Source organism: Cricetulus griseus, chromosome 8 (genome assembly GCF_003668045.3).
Source record: "Cricetulus griseus strain 17A/GY chromosome 8, alternate assembly CriGri-PICRH-1.0, whole genome shotgun sequence".
In the NCBI taxonomy this organism is placed as follows: Eukaryota; Metazoa; Chordata; class Mammalia; order Rodentia; family Cricetidae; genus Cricetulus; species Cricetulus griseus.
In genome coordinates this window covers 75,879,816-75,902,821 of record NC_048601.1, presented here as the reverse complement: position 1 = coordinate 75,902,821, position 23,006 = coordinate 75,879,816, and the positions used below count along the sequence as shown (strand labels likewise).

At 40.3% G+C, this 23,006-nt stretch overlaps 1 protein-coding gene and 1 pseudogene across 2 annotated transcripts in view; one reads left to right on the top strand and one right to left on the bottom strand.

The window, feature by feature from the left end:
- Positions 1 to 23,006, bottom strand: part of Il12rb2 (interleukin 12 receptor subunit beta 2) — a 59,432-nt gene that overhangs the window by 19,624 nt on the left and 16,802 nt on the right. For both annotated transcript variants that reach the window (XM_027430232.2, XM_027430234.2), the window contains exon 8: positions 8,875 to 9,091. In XM_027430232.2, the coding sequence (XP_027286033.1) occupies positions 8,875 to 9,091 (217 nt within the window). The remainder of the gene's footprint in view (positions 1 to 8,874; positions 9,092 to 23,006) is intronic.
- Positions 9,807 to 10,273, top strand: LOC107977833 (annotated as a pseudogene).

Here is a 23,006-nt window from a genome sequence, read left to right as displayed (position 1 = left end):
AAAATAAGGTAGATGGTGCCTGAGGAATGACTTCTACCTAAAGTTAGCCGGTGGCTACACGTGCACATATGCATCTGTTCATACATGAACACACACACACAGACACACACACACACACAGACACACACACACACACACACAGAGAAAGAGAGACAGAGAGAGACAGAGACAGACACACACACACACAGAGACACAGAGAGACAGAGAGAGACAGAGACACAGACAGACACACACACAGAGAGAGAGAGACAGAGAGAGACAGAGACACAGAGACACACACACACACAGAGAGACAGACAGACAGACAGAGAGATACACACACACACACACACACAGAGACAGACACAGACACAGAGACAGAGAGACAGACACACACAAACACACACACACACACACACACAGAGACAAGAGACAGAGAGACAGACACACAAACACACACACACACACACACACAGAGAGACAGAGACAGAGACACAGACAGAGAGACAGACAGACAGACACACACACACACACATACACAGAGAGAGAGAGACAGAGAGACAGAGACAGACACACACAAACACCACCAACACACACACACACACACAGAGATAGAGAGACAGAGAGAGACAGAGACACAGAGAGACAGACACACACACACACAGAGAGAGAGACAGAGAGAGATACACACACACACACAGAGACAGAGACAGACACAGAGACACAGAGACAGAGAGACAGACACACACAAACACACACACAGACAGAGACAGAGACACAGAGACAGAGAGACAGACACAAACACACACACATACACAGAGAGACAGAGACAGAGAGACAGACACACACAAACACACATACACAGAGAGACAGAGACAGAGAGACAGACACACAAACACACACACACACACACACACACACACAGAGAGAGAGAGAGAGAGAGAGAGAGAGAGAGAGAGAGAGAGGATACTCTTTAGGGCCTTCCAGGTCAAGGTTTAAGGTTATGATTTTCAGTTCATGGAGGATTAGCCTCAGCAGCTTGTCCTATAATCCTGTGTAGCTTTCTTTGTGGATTCCTCATTGAATTAATTCACTTACTGCATTTACTTACTGCATTCCCTCAAAGGTAATGTAATATACACCAGGGTAAATGTAATATACACCCTTTTAATGACCTCCCATTTGTCTCCTTAGACACAAATGTATGACTGAAAAGTACTGTGACCCTTTGCTTGTGTGTCGTATTTTCACAAAATATGCTATGTTTTGTCAAACCTTTTCACTTAGCTCTCTGTTTCTGGGATTGATTCCTTCTCCTTCTTTATGTAAACCTAGCTCACTTCACACTTCTGCCTAAGCCCTATTCTCATCTGTTCTCCAGTGACCAGCAGGAGTGTCCTGACACAAGGACACACTAACTGTTCGTTCTCTGCATCACCTCTCTGCATGTGCGAGACCATTCTGGATGCACATGCACAAAACCGATGAGTTAGGGAGTGGCCTTCTGATTGACCTCCCAAACAGATGGATGGGAGGGGGATGTAGCCCTTGCCCAGTCTGATTGAGGCACTGTACACACCCACAGAAGGTAAAAAAATTTAATGGCACATTGACACTTCACCACAAGTAGCTAGCTTGGGAATTCTCACTTCACCTACTTCATATTTCCCTTTCTATGTTTATCAATTTGATAGGCATAAAAAGATATGGGATTAAAGGTTCAATTTTCATGTTTGGTTTCATAAGGCCAAGCTTCTCACTGACTCTTCTGTGACTATTGTAAACTTGTCTCGTTTTTCTGTGTGTTTCTGCTGTTTTCTGATTGGCAGGTAGCTTTGGTGATCCTAATTACTTTTCAGTTTTCTACTCTGAATGCAGCCAGTTAGTTCTCTGACAACTTTGTTATCTACAGTGGTGCTGGTAAGTTTACCACAGTTTTGGTTTTGAGTACTGTTTGCAAAATTCCACCACCCTAGGGTTATGAACACATTCAACTACATTGTCTTCTATTGGCCATTACTTCTGCTTTTTATGCTTTGGTTTTCAGTCCAAAATATAAGCTAAAAAGGTTATTTTTTTTAAAAGGGAAATGCTATTATTTATTTATGATTTCCAGGGCCGCCGTGTTTGCATTGTAACCTGCACAGACACATCCTACCTGCTAATCCTTAAATATTCACCTTTCCTTTCTTTTCCAGGGTAATGGTAGTGGCTTCCTTGGGGTTTTACTTCTCTGATGGGTTAAAGAAGAATTGGGGTCAGGCAGTGGTGGCACACGCCTTAAATTTCAGCATTCAGGAGGCAAAGGCAGGTGGATCTCTGTGAGTTTGAGGCCAGCCTGATCTACAGAATGAGTTCCAGGACAGACAGGACTGTTACACAGAGAAACCCTGTCTCAAAAAACAAACAAACAAACAAACAAACAAAGGAACAAAAAATTGGGTAATGGGAAGAGTAAGTATGATCAAAGTACATGGTAAACATGTATGAAAATGTCATAATGAAGCCGATGAACATACTCTAATAAAAATAATAGAAAAACTCTTCTTAAGTAGAAATGAAAGATACTTTTTGCTAACCCTCCAATTAAAAGTAGAAACATTACTAACTAGAGAAAAAAGCCTTTATGCCCTAAGAATGAAATGTTTAATTAGAACAATAAAAAACTATAAAGCAAAAGGCACTTAATGACAATAAAAGTAGTTTCCAATGTACAGACATTTATTTCTATCTGCAGTGAGGGTCATGAGGAAGGTAGGAGGAGGAAGAGGATTTTGCCTTTTTAGTTTGTCTTTTTTTACTTGTTTGAGGACAGAGTCATTTTCAAATGCTGTATATGCTTAATTGGAAGTTGGAACTATTGGCACTAATTTTTTACTATATGTTTACATAGACTTAAATTGCCAATAATTTTGTGTCTGTATTCACAAGTGATTTAAACAATAATCTTTCCTGTACTGTCTTTATTTGCTTTTATTAATAAAATAAAATTGATCGTAAAACAATTGACCCCATAAAACAGATTGGACAGCGTTCCTTATTTTCTGTCTTCTGCCGGAACTTGGATAAAATAAAGTTATGTATTTTCTCAGGGTTCAATTGTAAAGTGGTTTGTGCCTGGGAATTTTTTAAAAAGCATAGAGGTGGGGATAAGTTAGCTCTAACTTTCTAAATGATTATTATGGCTGCCTTTATTTTATGTGTGTGTTTTATTTCTTATGTGTGTGTGTACTTACACGAAAGTGTCGAAGCCTGTATGTGGAGGTCAGAGGACACCTTGCAGGAGTTGGTTCTCTCCTTTCACCATATAGTCTCAGGGCCAGAACTCAAGTTGTCGGGCTTGACAGCATAAGACCTTTCCTGCAACTCATCTAGTCAGTCTGAGGATTTTTTTTAGAATTTTTTTTTCATTACATAAATATTGAGTGCTACAATTTGCAGGACCTTTTATCTGAGGTTGCACGAAAATGCCCCCAAAAACCCCTTTCATCTCTACTTTATCTGGAATTTGCTAAGCAAATCAGCCTGCATCTCTCAGATTCCTTCAGCCTTTGGGTCATTATCTGGGCATGAGGCTGTAATTCCTTCTCTAGGATGTCTACCGTGGTCTTCCCTTCAAGACTCTGCTAATGCCTCACCTTCTGTCAGTCACCTTCAGAATCATCCCTTTATGTGAGGCACGGATGATACACACCTTTAATCCAGCAGTCGGGAGGCAGAAGCAGGTGGAGCTATGTAAGTTTGAGAACAGCGGGGGCTACAGAATGAGACCTTGTCTCAGAAAACAAACACAAAATGAAATAACTTCCTTAGCTTCAATCAGAATATCCTATCTCCATGTTTCCCAAGATCCTCTCTGTGGAGTTCTGATGCTTGCAAGGTACCACCTAAGAAAAAGGAGGCTCACCTTTTCTGTCCTGCTCTGTTGCTTGCTGGATGTTTGATCTCAGATTGCTCCGATTATTCTCATTAGTGGTTTACTTTGAGTCACTAATAATGCATCAGTATTGAATTGAGGAAAGAAATAAAACACTTCCTCTTGGAGTCATTTAACCAAGAGCAAGAACAGATTTGAATTCTCTACTTCATGTTCTCTATCTTCTGTTCTTTGTCCATGCGTGTCTGTCTGTTTTGTATGTTCTCTGTGTGTCTTTTGTATAAGCTGTAAGTGTCTCTGTGTCTGTTATATGACTTGTGTGTATATGTATGTACTGTGTGTGTCTCTGTCTGTGTGTGAATGGTGTCTGTTTTACTGTCTGTATGTGTGTCTGTCCTTTCACTCTGTATTTATTGAACAGCACAGAAAGCATCACACCAGGAAGGAATGGGATACTTGACAGAAATCGTTAACAGAGTTGTATAAGGAGTCGTCTCTGGCTGCAACTGATCCCAACTGATCCAGATAACAAATATCATTGTGTATCAAGCAATATCCATACACGATCACTTTTAACCTTTATAGTAGACTTTAGGAGGTTGCCTTCAACTTCTGTATTTGCTGCGTTTAGAAAATGATACACAAGCATTGTCAAGGTCAGGGGCATGGAAGAGTACATGATTTAAGATTATTCCTATGCATTAGCTTAGGTGCTAAAAATTTATTATGTGGGAAATCCAAAGCAAGTAAAGTTGGTTGTTACATTGTTTTTGTAAAAGTCAGGTTTTAGTAGACAGTAAGCTAGCAGCCTTAAGTGACTTCAAGGTGTATTATTAACTCTGGCCGTGAGGTTCAGCAGAAGCACCAGTCTCTCAGTATGCAAGAGAGAATATCGCATCACTGGGTGTTATTTCACCTTCCTGAGCCACCGTCTCTGACATCTGTGTGAGCCATTGTGCTGGCCAGTGTTTATGTCAACTTGATACAAAGTAGTGTCATCTGGGAAGAAGGCATCTTTTTTTTTTTTTAAGACTTACTTATTAATGTATTTTATGTATATGGGTGCTCTACTTGCATGTAAGCCTGCATGACAGAAAAGGGCATCTGATCCCATTATAGATGACTCTGAACCATCATGTGATTGCTGGGAATTGAACTCAGGACCTCTGGAAGAGCAGCCAGGTTCTCAACCACTGAACCATCTCTCCAGCCCTGGGAAGAAGGAGTCTTACTAGAGAAGATGCCTCCATAGGATTGGCCTTTAGGCAAGAATATGGGCATTTTGTTGATTCATGTGTGAGGGTCCAGCCTATTGTAGGTTGTGCTACCCCTGGGCAGGGGCTTTTAGGGTGTATAAGAATGCAGGCTGAGAATCTATGAGGAGCAAGCCAATAAAGAAGTATGGTCTTAGCATTCCTGCATGTCCTCTGCTTTAGCTTCTGCCTCCATGTTCCTGCCTTGCTTGGACTTCTGTCCTAACTTCCCTCAGTAATGCTCTGTTACCTGTATCTACCATTCAGTGCATACCAAGTCACTGGATTTTATATGTACGTGCATGCTTTCTGTTCATGTTCATATATGTGCAGGAATGTGCACATGCACTGTGACTGATTTTTATGTACCGCATCTTAAAAACAGTATCTTACTACCATAGAATTTGCTTTTAGGAAAATCTTGTATACAGGAGCCAGAAAGATGGCTTAGCAGTTAAGAGTAATTACTACTCTTGCAGAGGATCCAGGTTCAGTTCCCAGCACTACATGGCAGCTCACTACCATTTGTAACTCCAGTGCCAGGGGATCCAACTCCTTGAGCAACAAGCACAGTTGTGGTATACATACATACATATGTTTTACATAGGTAACACACATATAAAATAAAAATAAATCTTTAAAAAATCTATTACAATACTTATCAATGGAGGAGAAACATTAAATATAAAAAATAACGGGGGCTGTAGGATGGCTAAGTAGGTAAGATGCTGGCCATTAAGCCTGAGTTTGATCCCTAAGATCCACTTGGTGGAAGGAGAGAACCTACTCCCAAAAGTTGTCTCTGACCTACAGGCACACAGTGACATGAACACAAGCACACATACTAAATCAATAAATGGAAAAAATAAAATGTTTATTTATTTATTTTGGCTTTTCAAGATAAGGTTTCTCTGTGGCACCCTAGCCATTCTGGATCTCGCTCTGTAGATCAGGTTGGTTCAGAGACCCATCAGCCTCTGCCTCCCAAGATCTGGGATTAAAGGCATGGGTCATGATGCCCAGCTTAAAAAAGATTTTTTTTTAAAGGAAAAAAAATACCCAAAGGGGGTGGAGTTTGAAGAAAAATCACCTGTAAATCCACATGATGCAAAGATGACCTCTGTTAATATTTCCATGGCTTCTGCTAGTCTTTTTGTTTTTAACTTAGGAAAAAAAATCTGCTCATATACATGTAGATTTGAAGTGAAATTAAATCCTCCCCCATTTTGGTGTGTGTGAGGTATCTCTCTATGTGTTCCCGAGTGGCCTAGAGTTCCCCATGTGGACCAAGCTGGCTTTGAACTCATGAGGTTCTGCTTGCCTCTGCCTCCCGAATGCTGGGACATGTATACTTTTAAAAGACTGCTTTGTTGCTTGTAATGTAAAATTTCCCATGGAACAGTTAGTGACATGTTAGTGTGTGATTAAGACAGACAAAGGTCAGATTTAACAGTCTATTCTCTGTTGTACATTTAGGTCAGCTATAGTATTATGCTGCTTCAGGAAATCTTTTAAAAAACATAATTATTTATTTGTGTATGTTATATAGCACAGGTTTGAAGGTCAGAGGACAACTTGAGGGAGTCAGTACTCTCCTTCCACCCTGTGGGGTCTTGGGGATTGAAATCAGGTTATCAGGCTTGGGGTAAGTACAAGTCAAGTCAGTCTGACTTGATTTTTCATCCTTTTTCAAAATTTGCATCACCTTAATTGCTAGCTATGTTAAACATTTTCATATCTCTATTGTTGCTTTCATAATGGGGGGTCATGGAGATGCAATGGGAGCAACCCTAGGGCCTGTGTATATTAAGAAAGCACTCTCTGAGTTATACAGACTGGGCTCTCATACTTTCTTTTTTGAGTTGTGTGTTCATATCCCTGATAGCCCATATATTTGAAAAAAGTACAGATTAATTAAAAATTAATTTTAAAACATTAATATAGACAAATTTATAGACAATATCAACTCTATGCTAAAAGATGATATATAAATATATCACACATGTATAATATATATGTTACACACATATATTTAAGCTATTATTTGCATTTTATGCTGTACTTGCATTTTTTCTTCTTTTTGAGACAGGATCTTACTATAGAGTCTACACTGGCTTCTAGCTTACAAACATCTTTCCTAGGCCTTCTCTTTGGGTTACAGGTATGCACTATCACACCTGCCACTTAGGGCGTTTTTAAGATACACTTATTTCACACTGTATGAACTTGGAAGTATTTCCCCATAGTTAGAGAATCCATTTTTTCCTTCATGTTTCTTTCTTGAGTGTTTTTCCCACAGGAGGAAGGGATCATCCATTGCCTACCAAACAACTTTTCATCTTCTTCAGGAAGGGAACGTGGCTGCCAGAAATGTGCTTCATGACCCTTCTTTGCAGCTAGGTGTGGTCAGGTAAGTGGTGAGGGCCAGCAAGTGGCAGCAAGTGCAAAGTTGCTGTGCACTGGGGTGAACTCCTGAAGAATAGGGCCACTCCCTTTGCCTCCTCTCTGTTCTGCTGCCTACAAAGAAACAGCTAGAGCTTTGGCAGCCTTTTGGACCACTTCCATGTGAGGATGAATGCCAGCTTTGGCAGAGGGAAAGAGAGAGGAGCCTGGAGCAGTGATGTCACCATCCTGAGCTATCTCTCTGTGAACCTCCTTCATGTGAGAGGGCTAATGCGCCATAGCAGTCAGACCTTCAGTCAGACCGACTCTGAGGAGCAATTCCTAACACAAATGCTAAATCAAGGCAATACCCATGTTTGCTGGTATTTCCATCACATGTTCTTAAAACAAGATTTACTGGTGCATCTAAAACAATAATGTTTTGGGACTAGAGCGATAACTGGGTCATTAAAAGCACTGGCTCTTCTTCCAGAGGACCCATGTTAGGTTCCCAGCACTCGCATGGCAGCTCACAACCAGTAACTCCAGTTCCAGGGGATCCAATGCCCTCTTTCAGCCTCCATAGGCACTGCATGCAAATGGTACATAGACACCCATGCAGGCCAAAGACCTATACATATAAAATAATGAATAAATCTTAAAAAATAACATAATCTTTTGGCAGAAATTTCTTCAAACTGATGATTGCTGGACCCATGTATGTATAACATTTGACACTAAATTATAAGAGAGGGTCCAAGTGTTTTATCTTGCTTAGACTTTTTTTCAGTGCAGAACTTGAGACATAGCATACGATTCTTTTTTTTTTTTTCAGCTAATAAGGTTCTTTGAGGAGGTAATTGTAGAAGATATGATTATAAATGAGAAAACCTACATCTAGTTGGGATTATTTTTCTGAAGACAATTATATACATATTTAAATGTATGTAATAAAGAACAAAATTTTATCACAGTTTCACTAAGGTCAGAATTTTATTTTAATTCTCGGTTTTAAAATATAAGTCTAAACTTTTTTTGTCTAGAATTTAGCAATATATATTATTATTATTATTGAATCTATAAAATTAGTATAATTAGAAAATATTATTCTAATGTAACTTTACTAATACTTATATAAGATTATAGTCACAGTGATTTGCAAGACAGTAAGTGCAATTTCCATCTTACAAAGAAATTGAAGCTCAGAGGGTTAATTTTAATTCACTTGCTCAAGGTCATCCCCAGAGTAACAGGAACAGACAGCTGTTGACTCCAAAGTTTAAACTCTTGGCACTCATACCACGCTCTGGCCTGCACCTGCAGGAGAAAAATGGTGAGGGATACAGTTTCCCACAGGCAGTGTTAAGGTGACTGGGTACCTACCAGTACCACACAGGTCCACTATGTTCATAAGAGTGGCTGCAGAGGTGCCTTTCGAATTGGCTGCAGACACAGATGCAGTCCAAGCCCCCATTCTGGGAATGACCCCAGTCCAGGAAGTGTGTTCTGTAATGTTCTGCAGGATGATTTTCCTTGTCACCTCCCATAAGGTCACCTGATAGTGGAGGATTTCTCCCCTTGCCTCTGATGGACTCAGACTCTGCAAGAAAACATATGAATATCCTCTTACTCTCAGACAACAGCATGGATGCTCTTTATGCCTGCACCACCTGGCCCAGTTGTAGGAGACTCTGTCTTAGTGAATATTTTATGTTTTTTCATCTCCACTGTACACTTTCATTCACATCCTCACAGCTTCTTTTTAGTTAAAAAAATGTTTAACATTTTAAAAAGATAATTCTGAAAAACATTGAGTTTCTTTCTTGGTAAACACAACTGATTGGAGAACTGTGGAATCTGCCTCTATAAACACTGGCTCTGAGCTGTGAATTTGCCGTCACTCAGATCTTGGGGCAAGCACTCAGTTCCTCTGGGTTTTTATTTTAAAATTTGCGAAACATATTCATAGAGAGACACACAGAGACGTTCACAGAGACACACTCACAGAAAACGCATGGCCATGGGTGGGGGACAAGGGGCACAGGGGGACAGGGTGCCTTTTTGTTTGTTGGTTGGTTGAGACAGTGTTTCTCTGTGTAACCCTAGATTGGCTTCAAACTCAGAGATCCACCTTCCTCTGTCTCCCAAATGGTGGGACTAAAGGTGTGTGCCACCACCAGCCAGTAAGGGTACCTTTTTAGATATAGAATGTGCAAGGCTGCTTAGAACATCAAAACCACCACTTTCGCTTTTCCCCTGCCACCGCCGAGTTCCACGGAGGCAGAGGTTCGGATGTGTTGAAGATTCGGCCTCACCCGTAATCCACCGCCATGGCCGAGGAAGGCATTGCTGCTGGAGGTGTAATGGACGTCAATACCGCACTCCAAGAGGTGCTGAAGACCGCCCTCATCCATGATGACCGTTCCGCAAAGCTGCCAAAGCCTTAGACAAGCGCCAAGCCCATCTCTGTGTGCTCGCATCCAATTGTGATGAGCCTATGTATGTCAAGTTGGTGGAGGCCCTTTGTGCTGAGCACCAGATCAACCTAATTAAGGTTGATGACAATAGGAAACTAGGGGAATGGGTCGGCCTCTGTAAAATTGATCGAGAGGGGAAACCATGGAAAGTGGTTGCTTGCAGTTGTGTAGTGGTTAAGGACAATGGCAAAGAATCTCAGGCCAAGGATGTCATCGAAGAGTACTTCAAGTGCAAGAAAGGAATAAATAAAAATTTTGGCTCAAAAAACAACAAAACAAAACAACCATAACAACAACAACAACAACAACAAAACCACCACTTTGAGACGCCAAACTAGTAAAATGAGACTTAGGGACTTGAATTAGCCATCTGTGCTAGGAACCTAGTACCAATCTGCAAAATTCTGATTGAGATCATTTGGGAGCAAAGGCACAAAGTGAGCAGAAACTGTTACTTTTCTCTTGTTTTGTACAATGGCCATGGCAAATGGAAGCATAGACCTGAAGAGTTGTGAAGTTTAACCCTGGCAGTGCTCATCCCTGCCTACTGCAGGAAGAAGGCTTGGCTAACAGATTTAAGTGGCATAGTTCTCTGCCACTCTCTATCCGTTCATGGCAGGAGACTGTTTACTGGAAGACACACTCGTGGGCCAGCAATTGCCCTTGCTCTGGTTCCTTGCTTACCAAGAGGCTAAGTCATTTGGTTTCCTATGTGGTTTATCTGTCAGAACAGTTTGGGCATGAACACCTGGCACACTTCAGTTCTTTCACTTTAAATGAATAAATTGCCTTCCTGATTATAATTTGGATTCCGAGACATTTAGTACTAGAGAATGTTCTGTTTGCAGAGTCAAGTCTTCTGATTGGCCCAGAAGCTACATTCTTGTAATTAATCATTGAGCTCTCAGCTCTGTATATTGCCGTTTCTGGAGCTTAGTTAAGGCAAGTCTGTTGGAGGAAACGTTTGGTCCACAAGTCCTAAACTAGATCTTAGCCTGGCCCAGTGGACTGGGTGAAGACAGTGCTGGTGGGGAACATTTGGCAAATATTCAGCATCTCCCTGAAGTTATCATTTCAGGTGTCCATTACGTCCACCACAACCAATCTCATTGCCTGTTGTGAGGATTACATAAGCATTTTCTTGTTTTTAATTATCTGCCCCTTTTTTTGTTTGTTTTGTTTTGTTTTTTGTTGTTTTTTGAGACAGGAACTCACTGTGAAACCCTCAATGGCTAAGAACTAACTACATAAGCCAGACTGACCTCAAGTTTTGCTAGTGCCCCTGCCTCTGGGATAATAGGTGTGTGCCATTACACCCAGCTATGAAAATGTTTTCAAAAGTTAAATGTTCTAACATTGTATTAATAAACCTGGCCTTTATCTGAGGAGAAAAACAGCATAGATGAAACAAATGCTTGTCAGGGAAGCCATCCTCAGGCAGAATTGGGAGCTGTGTGAACAGTTAAATTCTGAGGAATGACTTTATGTGGAGAATTTGGCCCAGTCTATGTTAGATACACTTATCTCTGAACCTTTAAGGCTGGCAGGGAAGGATGGAGTAAGAGATAGCCAAAGGGGTGCCTTTCCGTAGCCAGCACTTGCTTTCTTCTATAGTGTTTTTCTCCTTCTGTTGTGATGTGTTGTTCCTCAGGCTCGGGACAGGGAGAGGCTGCAGCAATTGACAGATAGAATCCCAGTCACCCTCCCAGACCAAAGTTGCAAAGCGACCTTCTCCAGCTGTGGGGTTATGATGCATTCTGACACACAGCGTCAACAGAAGGTATGCATTTAGCAATTTGGGAAGGGAGGGACATAGTTTTTCTCCAAGAGCCAGAAGGCTCTGAGTCACGGGAGACAAGAGGTGAATTCTGAAGATAGCGATCCTGACAAACCAACTGACTCTGCAGATAAACATATTTGTACTCCAGTGCTGCTCACTTGAGGAGGTGATAAGGGAGAAAATAACATTTGCTTAACCATGTGCTTTACATTCCTTGTCACGTTTAGCTCTCGCTTCCCTTTCTGAGGCTTGAGCCCAGGCTTAGAGCAGTTGAGCAACTAGCTCAAGCCGTACCCAGAAAGAAGACATATGAGTTTATAGAACGCCCCCTGGTGGATGTCAGGGAGGGGCCTTATCTGGAATGTGCAGTTGCTAAGCCTGGTAGGGTTTCTGACACTTGGCTCCTTTCTAGAAGCACCGAGTACAAACAATGAAAAGAAGAAATGCTAGGTAGCTATGCGGCACAGCAGACAGAGCACTGGCTCTAATGACAGAAAGGGAAGGCCATTAGAGTTTTACTCATGCCAAAGAAGAGCAGCAGTAATCAAGACCCCTTTGAAAGCTCAGGCACTGGACCTGTCAGTCACAGCTTTCCTTTCCTTTCAGCTTTGGATTGCTGCTGGTTTTGTGCATGGTGATGCTGGGGATTGAATACAGGCCCTGTGCATGCTAGTATGTGCTCCTCGCACTGAACTGAATCCCCACCCTTCATCTTAGTAGGAAGGACCTTTGAATTTTCTCGCTTCTCTGTGTAACATCTGGTGCACAGTTATTTTATCGCTCTGAGACATAATATCCATATTTTCAAAACAAGGATAATAAAAACTCTTGGCTATCCCTTTATGGCAGCCTCATGTGCATTAGTATTATCTTAAGTTTCCTCATGAGGATAGTATGGGCAGGGAGGCTAAAACACCTTGCTCAAGAACATGTGAGGTACTTCACCATGTAGCTGCAACAGAACACATACAAAGTCCTGCTTGCTCATAAGGTCAGAAGTTAGCACCCCAGCTAGCCCTGGCATGCCCCTCAACTGCCACAGAAATTAGTAGAGCACTTAGTTCATTAGGTCAGCATCCAGCACCTTCTTGTTCCCAGATTCCCCAACTCCCAGTCATGGGAACCCATGTAGAGAACCCATTTGCTTGTCTGGTCAGTGACCAATGCCCCTTCTGATCCTGAACGCCACCACCTTCCCGGCCAGCACATGGAGATCTTGCCTGCTTTTCATTTCAGAGACTGACACTCTAGCACCTCATCCTCAGCTGCCTTAGAACCTTGTAGTGAGTTAACTCATCAGATCTAAGGCCAGCACTCGTGATGGTCGTGATACCCCACCACTCTGCTACCACAGAATTGCATAGAGACCCCATGGGCTCATTAGGTCAAAGGCTAGCATCACAGCTGACTCTGGCATCCTGTCTCTTTGATTCTGCAGAATCACATTGAGTGCTAGCTCATAGGTCAGAAGCCACACTCCCACTACTCAGGAATCTCCCTTGCCAGCTTACACAGGTTATCCACTTGGGAGGTCAGAGGTTGTGCCCCTTCTAACCCAGCTAGTGCCGCCTCAGCTACCCATCACATACCAGTACTTCGTGTTCCCATGAGTGAAGTTCAAGCATCACAGCTGACCCCAAACCAGATAAGCTGGGTGAATTCCAAGCAAAGATCCAAATAGTCACCAACACAGGTGGGCTAGACACTCAAACCAAAGCAAAGCCAGTGAACAACACCAGATATAGAAATTCTAACTCAAAAAAACAAACAAACAAAAAAACCCTAGACAATATGTCTCCTCCCAAAGTGGCCAATCCCATAGTGATGGTCCCAAGGGGAGCAACTTAGGTGAAATTCCAGACAAAGTGTCCACAGAATTACAAATATATTCAAAGAATTCAAAGAGGATATAAATAAGCTCCAAAATTAATTTCAAGAGGACTGGAATAAACTCCTAAATAAATTCCAAGAGAATTTGTTTGCACAAATAGCTTGAATAAAATAGTCAATTCAGGATACAAAAATAAGTTCAATGAAGAAATAGAAATATTGGGAAAGAAGCAACCTGAAATGAATAGAAATGAAAAGGTAAGTAAGTTAGATTTAAAAAAAAACGAATCTTAGTGGAAAACGTCACCAGAATAAGGGACCGTGATAAGGATATACTCTCAGGGCTAGAAAACAAGGTAGAGGACTAGATCCTTCAATTAAAGAAAATTTAAAGACTTGTTTATTTTATCATGAGTTTTTGCTTGTATGTATGTGTGTATACTGTGTATATCACATGCATGTCTTGTGACTAGGGAGGTCAGAAGAGGGTATGAACCCCTGACACTGTCGTTACAGATGGTTGTAGGCCATCGTGTGGTGCTGGGAACTGAACCCATTTCCTCTGCAAAAGCACCAAGTGCTCTTAAAAGCACCGAGCCATCTCTTCAGCTCTATTGATAAATTTTACAAGCATATGAACAGATATGAGAGATCTTTGTGACACTGTCAAATGGCCAAATGTATGTATATGGGAATAAAGGAAGGAGAAGAATGCTGTGCCAAAGGCATAGCAAACATGGAAACTATAAAAGCCAGAAACAAGAGCCAGGCAGTGATGGAGCACAGCTTACATCCCAGCACTTGGGAGGCAGGGGCTGGAGGATCTGAGTTTGAGGTCATTCTGGTCTACAGAGTGACAGCCAGGGCTGTACAGAGAAATACTGTCTTAGAAAAACAAAACAAAACAAAACAAAATGAAACAACATCAACAAAAAGCCTGAAACACTTAGAAAAATATATTTCAAATTATAAAAGACCACAGATGCCAACCAAAGAGTACCTATGCCTGATAAAATTATCAGTCAGAATTGAAGAAAAAGAGAAAAGTTTCCCTTGAAGAAAAGCAGGCTAAGGGAATTTATAAGCATTAAGCCTCCTCAATAGAGGATATTAGAAGGAATATTATGGACAGAAGAGAAAGAAACACAATCAATAGGCTTTAGGGGATGGAATAAATGATGCTAGGACAGTTGTTATACATATAAGGACTAAGAAAACATTGAGCACTGCACAACCAACAAATGACAAGAATTAATTTACACCTTTCAATAATAACCCTAAATATTAATGGTTTCAATTCCTAGACTAGAAGAATTGATTAGAAAACAGAAGCACTCTTTTACTAAGAACCACACTTCAACATCAAAGGCAGGTGAGAGGATGGAAAAAGGTATCCAAAAAAAAGGGAATCAAGAAACAAACAGGTCCTGCTATTGTGATACCTGACAAAATAGACCTCAAAACAAACCTAGTCAGAAGAAATCAAAATCACTTCATACTGATTGAAGGGACAACTCATCAAGGGTCATTAATAGTTCTAAGCATATGAGCACTGAATAGAGATATACTCACTTTCACAAAACAAATATTACTAGATGCAAAGGCATATACTAACCACAACACAGCAATGGCAAGTGACTTCAATATCCCACTGTCACCCAAAGATAGGTTATGCCAAAAAATAGAGGGATGCTGGAATTAACTGACCTGTATCTGACAGAAGTATATAGACACTCCACCTGAACACTACAGAATACTATTTTGTCTAAGCAGCCCTTGAAACTATATAAAATAGATCATGTATTAGGACATAAATCTAAATAAATATGGGAAAATAGAAATAATTTTTTGCAGTCTATTTTATCACAGTAGATTAAAACTAGGAATCAACAGCAAGAGAAACTATAGAAAATATGCAAATTAATAGAGATTAAACAACACACTGTTGAATGATGAATGTGTAATTCAAGAAACCAAGAAGCAAAACTAAAATTTTTGAAGTAAATGAAAATAACTGAATCCAAGAACACATTAAAAAGATCATCCACCATGATCAAGTAGGCTTCATACCAGAGATACAGAGATGGTTCAACATATAAAAATCTGACAATGTAATCCACCATATAAATAAACTGAAAGAAAGAAAAAAAATCGCATGTTATCTCATTGGATGCTGAAAAAGCCTTTGACAAAATCCAAACCCCTTCTTGATAAAAAGTCTTGGAGAGATCAGCGATACAAAGGACATATGTAAACATAATAAAGGAAATACATAGCAAGCTGATAGCCAACATCATATTAAATGGAGAGAAACTCAAAGCAATTGCAGTAAAATCAGAAGCAAGACAAAGTTGTCTACTCTCTCTATATTTATTCAATATAATACTTGAAATTCTAGCTAGAGCAATAAGACAACTAAAGAAGATCAAGGGAATACAAATTGGAAAGGAAGAAGTCAAAGTATCACTTTTGCAGATGAGATGGTAGCATATATAAGTGACCCCCAAAATTCTACCAGGGAACTCCTACAGTTGATAAACACCTTCAGTCAAGTGGCTGGATACAAGATGAACTAAAAAAAATCAGTAGCTCCCCTATATACAAACAATAAATGGGCTGAGAAAGAAATTAGGGAAACAACATCCTTCACAATAGCTATAAATAATATAAAAGATCTTACTGAGTGATGGTGGTGCATGTCTTTAATCCTAGCACTCAGGAGGTAGAGGCAGTTGAATCTCTGAGTTCAAGGCCAGCCTCGTTAACAGTGAGTTCCAGGAAAATCAAGGTTACACAGAGAAACCCTTTCTCAAAAATAAAAAATATCTTGGTGTAACTCTTATCAAGCAAATGAAAGACACATATGACAAGAATTTCAAGTCTTTTGAAGGAAGAAATTGGAAAAGATATCATAAGATGGGAAGATCTCCCAAGCTCATGGATGGATAAGATTAACTTAGTAAAAGTGGCCATCTTACCTAAAGTAATTTACAGATTCAATTCCCATTAAAATTGCAACACAATTCTTTACAGATCTTGAAAGAACAATACTTGAAAGAACAAAAAAGCCCCAGGATATCTAAAACAATTCTGTACAATAAAGGAACTTCTGGAGGTATCACTATCCCTGATTTCAAGCTTTCCTACAGGAATGTAGTAATAAAAACCTTACAATATTTTGCATAAAAACAGACACATAGACCAATGGAATCAAATTGAAGACCCAGATGTAAATCCACACACCTATGGGCACCTGATTTTCAACAAAGAAGGCAAAATTACACAATGGAAAAAAGAAATCATCTTCAACAAATAGTGCTGGCATAACTGGATGTTAGCATGTAGAGGAATGCAAATAGATCCATATTAATCACCCTGCACAAAACTCAAGTCCAAGTGGATCTTGGACCTCAATATAAATCCAGATACATTGAACCTGATAGAAGAGAAGGTAGAGTATAGCCTTGAATGCATTGGCACAGGAGCCAACTTTCTGAAAAGAACACCAATAGGACAGTCACTAAGATCAACGATTAATAAATGGGACCTCTTGAAGCAGAAAAGCTTCTGTAAGACAAAGCTTCAGTAGGACAAAACTGCAGACTACAGAATGGGACAAGATGTGCACCAACCCCACATCTGACAGAGGGCTGATTTCCAAAGTATGTAAAGACTCAAGAAACTAGACATCAACAAGCCAAGTAATCCAATTAAAAAATGAGGTACAGACCTAAATAGAGAATTCTCAACAGAAGAATCTCAAATGGTGGGGAAACAGAAATATTATACATCTTTAGCTATCAGGAAAGTGCAAATTAAAATGACTCTGAGATTCCATTTTACATCTGTCAGAATGGCCAGGATCAAAAACACAAGTGACAGCTCATGCTGGAGAGGATGTGGAGCAAGGGGAACACTCCTCTATTGCTGGTGGGAGTGCAAACTTGTACAGCACCTTGGAAATCAATATGGCATTTTCTCAGAAAATTGGGAATCAATCTATCTCAAGACCCAGCTATACCACTCTTGGGCATATACTCAAAGCATGCTGAGTCATATCACAAGGACAATTGTTCAACTATGTTCATAGCAGATTTATTCGTAATAGCCAGAATGTAGAAACAATCTAGATGTTCCTCAAAAGAATAGATAAAGAAAATGTGGTACATTTACACAATGGAGTATTAGTTGTTAAAAACAATAAAATCCAAGGGCAAATAGATGGAACTAGAAAATCATCCCGAGTGAGATAAGCCAGAAAAATAAACATGGTACATACTGTCTTATAAGTGGATATTAGCTCTAAAGGATAGCCATACTATAATCCACAGACCCAGAGAGGCTAAACAATAAGGAGGGCTCAAGGGGGACACTGGGATTTCCTTGGGAAGGGGAAATACACGAGGTTTCATGGGTGAACTTGGGGTTGGTGGCAATGGGAACATGAGGAATCAGGTGGGGGTCAGGTGCGGGCAAGAATACTGAAAAAGCTGACTGGAAAGGGAAGAAGCATTTGGGAGTGAGGTAGAACCTGGGATAAGGGAAACTCCCAGGAGTCTACAAAGGTGACACTAGCTAAGACTCCCTAGCAATAGTGGATATGTAGCCCAAACTGGCCATCTCCTGTGACCTGGCAAGGCTTCCATCGGAGGGATTGGGACATCAACCCAGCCACATAGCCTTTGACCTACAGTCTGTCCTACCTATGGGGTGTGCTGGGGTGGTGCAAATTGTGGCAAATGGCCCACCAAATACGAGTCCACCCTGAGACTATGCCACAAGAGTAAGCCCACCCTTGACACTGCCTAAAGCACCAGAACCAAGGGGATGGATGGCCCAGAGACCTAGGATAGAACCAAACACAATTAGAGAAAAAAATATGTGATGATGTCTAATGATACTTTCCTATACTCATAAATTGGTGTCCAGCCAATAGTCATCAGAGAGAGACTTCATTGAAAAACTGATGGAAACAGATGCAGAGACTCACAGCCAAACATTAGGCTGAGCCTGGGGAATCCTGCTGAAGAGAGGGGAGAACAATTGTGGGAATCCGAGGGGTCAAGGACATAACAAGAAAATCCACAGAATCAACTAACCTGGGCTCAAAGGAACTCACAGAGACTAAACTGATGACCAGAGAGCCTGAATGGGACTGTCCTAGGCCTTCTGCATATATGTGACATTTGTGTAGCTTGGTCTTCTTTTGGGACTCCTAACTATGGAAGCAGGGACTTTCTCTGACTCTTTTGCTGGCTTTGGGACACTATTCTTCATACTGCCTTGCCCAGACTAATACAAGGCAAGGTGCAACTTGATCTTTTGTCAATATCCATGGAAGGCCTGCCCTTTTCTGAATAGAAACAGAGGAAGAGTGGATGGAGGGACACAGGGAGGTGGAGGGGGTGACTGGCAGGAGAGGACGGAGGGGAGACTGTGGGTGGGTTATAAAATAAATTAATAAATATCAAAATAAAATAGCAGCAAAATATAGATATACATACATGTAAACACAACACAACACACACACACACACACACACACACACACACACACACACACCAAAATGTATAGAATACAATGAAGATGATCCCAAGAGGGAAGTTTGTAGTTTTAAGTGCCTACATTACAAAATCAGAGAAATTCAAATATACAATGTAACAATAAATCTCAAGGATTTGGAAAAACAAGAACAAACCAAACCTCAAACAGCAGACAGGAAGAAATAATTAGCAGTAGTGCTAACATTAATAAAAGAAAAACAAACAATGTTGCAAACCAAATTCAAGAACATATAAAAAAGATAATTCACCTTGATCAAGTATGATTTATTACAGAGATTCAGGAATGGTTCAATAAATGTTATAAATTATATAAAAGGAGTTGAGGACAGAAACTACAAGGTCACCTTGATAAAGGCAGAAAAGACTTTTGTCAAAATTCAGCATCCTTTCATGTTAAAAGCTTTGCAGAAATTTGAAATGGAAATGACATATCTAACACAATACAGGGTTTATATAAGATATACCCATAGATAACATTGTATTCAAAGTGAGAAAGGTGCAAAGCTTTTCCACTAGCAATAGGAACAAGTAAGCATGTCTATTTAATCCACTTTTATTTTGCATAGTACTAGAAATATTAGCTAAAACAATTTTACAAGAGAATGAAATAAAAGGGATACAAATAGGAAAGGAAGAAGCCAAGGAATGCAAATAGAGACTAAAGATTCTACCAGAAAACATTTAGAATTGATAAACACTCATCAAATTGGCGGGATACAAAAATAACACACAATAGTCATTATTTTTCCTATATATCAAAGACAAGTAAACTAAAAAAGAAATTGTGGGAATAATCTCACTCACAATATCCTAAATAAACCAAGGAATAAACTAGGGATGTGAAAGTCTTCTATAATGAAAACTTTATTTTTCCCCTGATTTTTTTGAGACAGGGTTTCTCTATGTACCATCCCTGGATGTCCTGGAACTGTCACTGTAAATCAGCATGGCCTCAAACTCACAGAGATCTGCCTGCCTCTGCCTCCCAAGTTCTGGGATTAAAGGTGTGTGTCACCACTGCTTGGCTACATTTTTTAAGATTACATTTTATTTATTCATATGTGTCTGTGTATGTACAAGCCTGTGTAATATAGGTGAGCATGCCACGGTTTGTGTGTGGTGGCCAGAGCTTAATTTGTGGAAGTCGGTGCTTTCCTCCAACATGTGGTCCCAGTGATTAAACTAATGCCACCATGATTAGCAGGAGGCACCTTTACCCACTAAGCCACCTCACTGGCCCCATAATGGAAACTTTAAAACACTTAAGAAAGGAATTGACAAGGACACTAGGACAGTGGTTCTCAACATGTGGGCCGGAACCCTTTGGGATCAAAAGACCCTTTCACAGGGGTCATATATCAGATATTTGCGTTATGGTGCATAACAGTAGCAAAATTGCAGTTATGAAATAAGAACAAAAATAATTTTATGGTTGGGGGCTGGGAGGCTTGCCACAACATGAGGAACTGTATTAAAGGGTCAGAGTGTTAGGAAGGTTGAGAACCACTGATCTAAAAAATGGATAGGCTTCCTGTGCTCATGAATTAGAAGAGCCAATGTTGTAAAAATGGTCATCTACCCAAAAGCAACCTACAGAAACTTGCACACATGTTCATTGCTGTTTTATTTACAGTAGCTAGAAAATGCAATGAAACTAGATATCTATTAACTGATGAGTGGATAATGAAAATGTGGTACATATACATAATGGAATTTTATTCAGCTACAAAGAAAAAGGAAATGAGTAGGAAAATGGATGGAACTGGAAAGTATTATACTAAGTGAAATAATCCCAGAGAGACAAATGCTGCATGTTATCTCTTGTATATGAATCTTAGCTTGGAATTGTTAAATTTATGTGCTTAATCTGGATATCTGTAGAACTTAGAAAGCTGAAAAGGGCCTATGAGAGGGAGAGGGAAAGAGTAGAGGATATATGATCTAAAGGCAGAAGGGAGAATACTGGGGTTAAAGGCATAAGCAGGGATGGTACCAGAGGGACAGGAGACAGCAGTGAGTTTGTGTGGGTTAACTGAAACTAAGGATATGCAAAAAGCTCCTATGGAAGCCCAATACTTTGTAGGCTAATTAAAAAATATAGTAATTAAAAAAAGGAGCTTGAACACAGGTGCCCTGCATGGTCAGCAATGCTTCCATAGAAGACATTTATTAAATGAAAATCTCAGTGCCAGTTGTAGGATAATTCCTTATGAGTTATTGGATAAGGAGGCTCCAAATGTTCCCCAAACAGTAAAGGCTACTGATATTGCTCTTGGCTGCCCACCAGAATTAAGTGGGAAGACAAACACTTTGGTTATGGGATATAGAGAAATCAAGCTGGAACTGACTTAAAAACTTCCTCCATGCTGGTCAGTGTTCTAGTGTTGGAAGGTACTATTCACACAGCTGAGAAAAGCCATCTATGCTGTTTATTAGTGGAAAACCCTGCATGCTACAATGTTGACCTGCTGGTATGACATGTCCACTGGTGAAACAGTAACTTGAAGTTTATGAGGTAACCAACCACTTGGGGAATAGATTTGAGGCCTGTTCCATAGGAGTCAATTTATGCCTGGTATTGTAAACCTGGTCAAAAGCTCATGGTTAAGGGCGATCAAAGGCCCTAGAGGGACCCTACTACTGTTGTCTTGATAAAGGGACATGTTAAACTGGCTTCTAAATATTTATGCACAGATTAGTGCTGTCTCAATCTTGTCTCGAGAAGCATTTCTCTGCAGTGGTCAGCAGAAGAAGCAAAGACTCCTAACTGGTCAAAGTACTGAAAATAAGTCACTGTTTAGTTCTTAGATCTAAGTGTGACATTTGTATTGACCATATGGCCAAGACTCAGTAAACACTACAGAAGAGGTAGAAAGAATCTAAGAGACAGAGGATGGTAATGAATACTGCGAAATACTGTCTTCTGACATTTTATGCATGAACAGGCCATTGTATGCATGAACTCACTGTAGTGACCTGCACAAGACCTGCACAGGATCAAGCCAACACTATCAATCAATAGGGTACTTATTGTGTTATTAAAGAAGAAGGGGAGGACATGAAGTGGGGAGGATATGTGATGGTGCCTGGGGGAATTGGGAGAGGGGATAAGAGGACAGATAAGCTAAAGATACACTGTTTACATGTGTCTTAGTTAGGGTTTCTATTGATGTGAAGAGACCACAGAAAATCTTATAAAGGAAAACATTTCATTGGGGCTGGCTTACAGTTCAGAGGTTTAATTCATTGTCATCATGGTGGGAAGCATGTTGGCATGCAGGCATACATGGTGCTGAAGAAGTTGCTGAGAGTTCTACATCCAGACCCAAAGGCAGCAAGAAGAGATTGCCACTCCTGGCCTGGCTTCAATATCTGAGACCTCAAAGCCTGCCACCTAGTGACACACCTCCAACAAAGCAACACCTATTCCAAAAAGGCTACACCTCCTAATAGTGCCATCCCTATGCATTCAAGCACTTAAGTTTATGGGGGCCTTTCCTGTTCAAACCACCACATTCCACCCCCTGCCCCCAAAAGCTTGTTGCTATAATACAGTGCAGAAATGCATTCAGTCCAACTGCAAAAGTCCCCATATCAGTCTCAAACTTGTTTAAAAGCCCAAAGTTCAAAGTCTCTTCTGAGATTCACGCAATCTTTTAACTGTAAAATCAAAATTAAAAAGCAGATCACATATTTACAACATACAATGGTACAGGATTTATATCATTATTTCACAAGGGAGAATATGAGGAAATATTGAACCAAAGCAAGACCAAAAACCAGCTGGGCATTTTTTATTTTTATTTTTTATTTTTTTTTGAGACAGGGTTTCTCTGTGGCTTTGGAGGCTGTCCTGGAACTAGC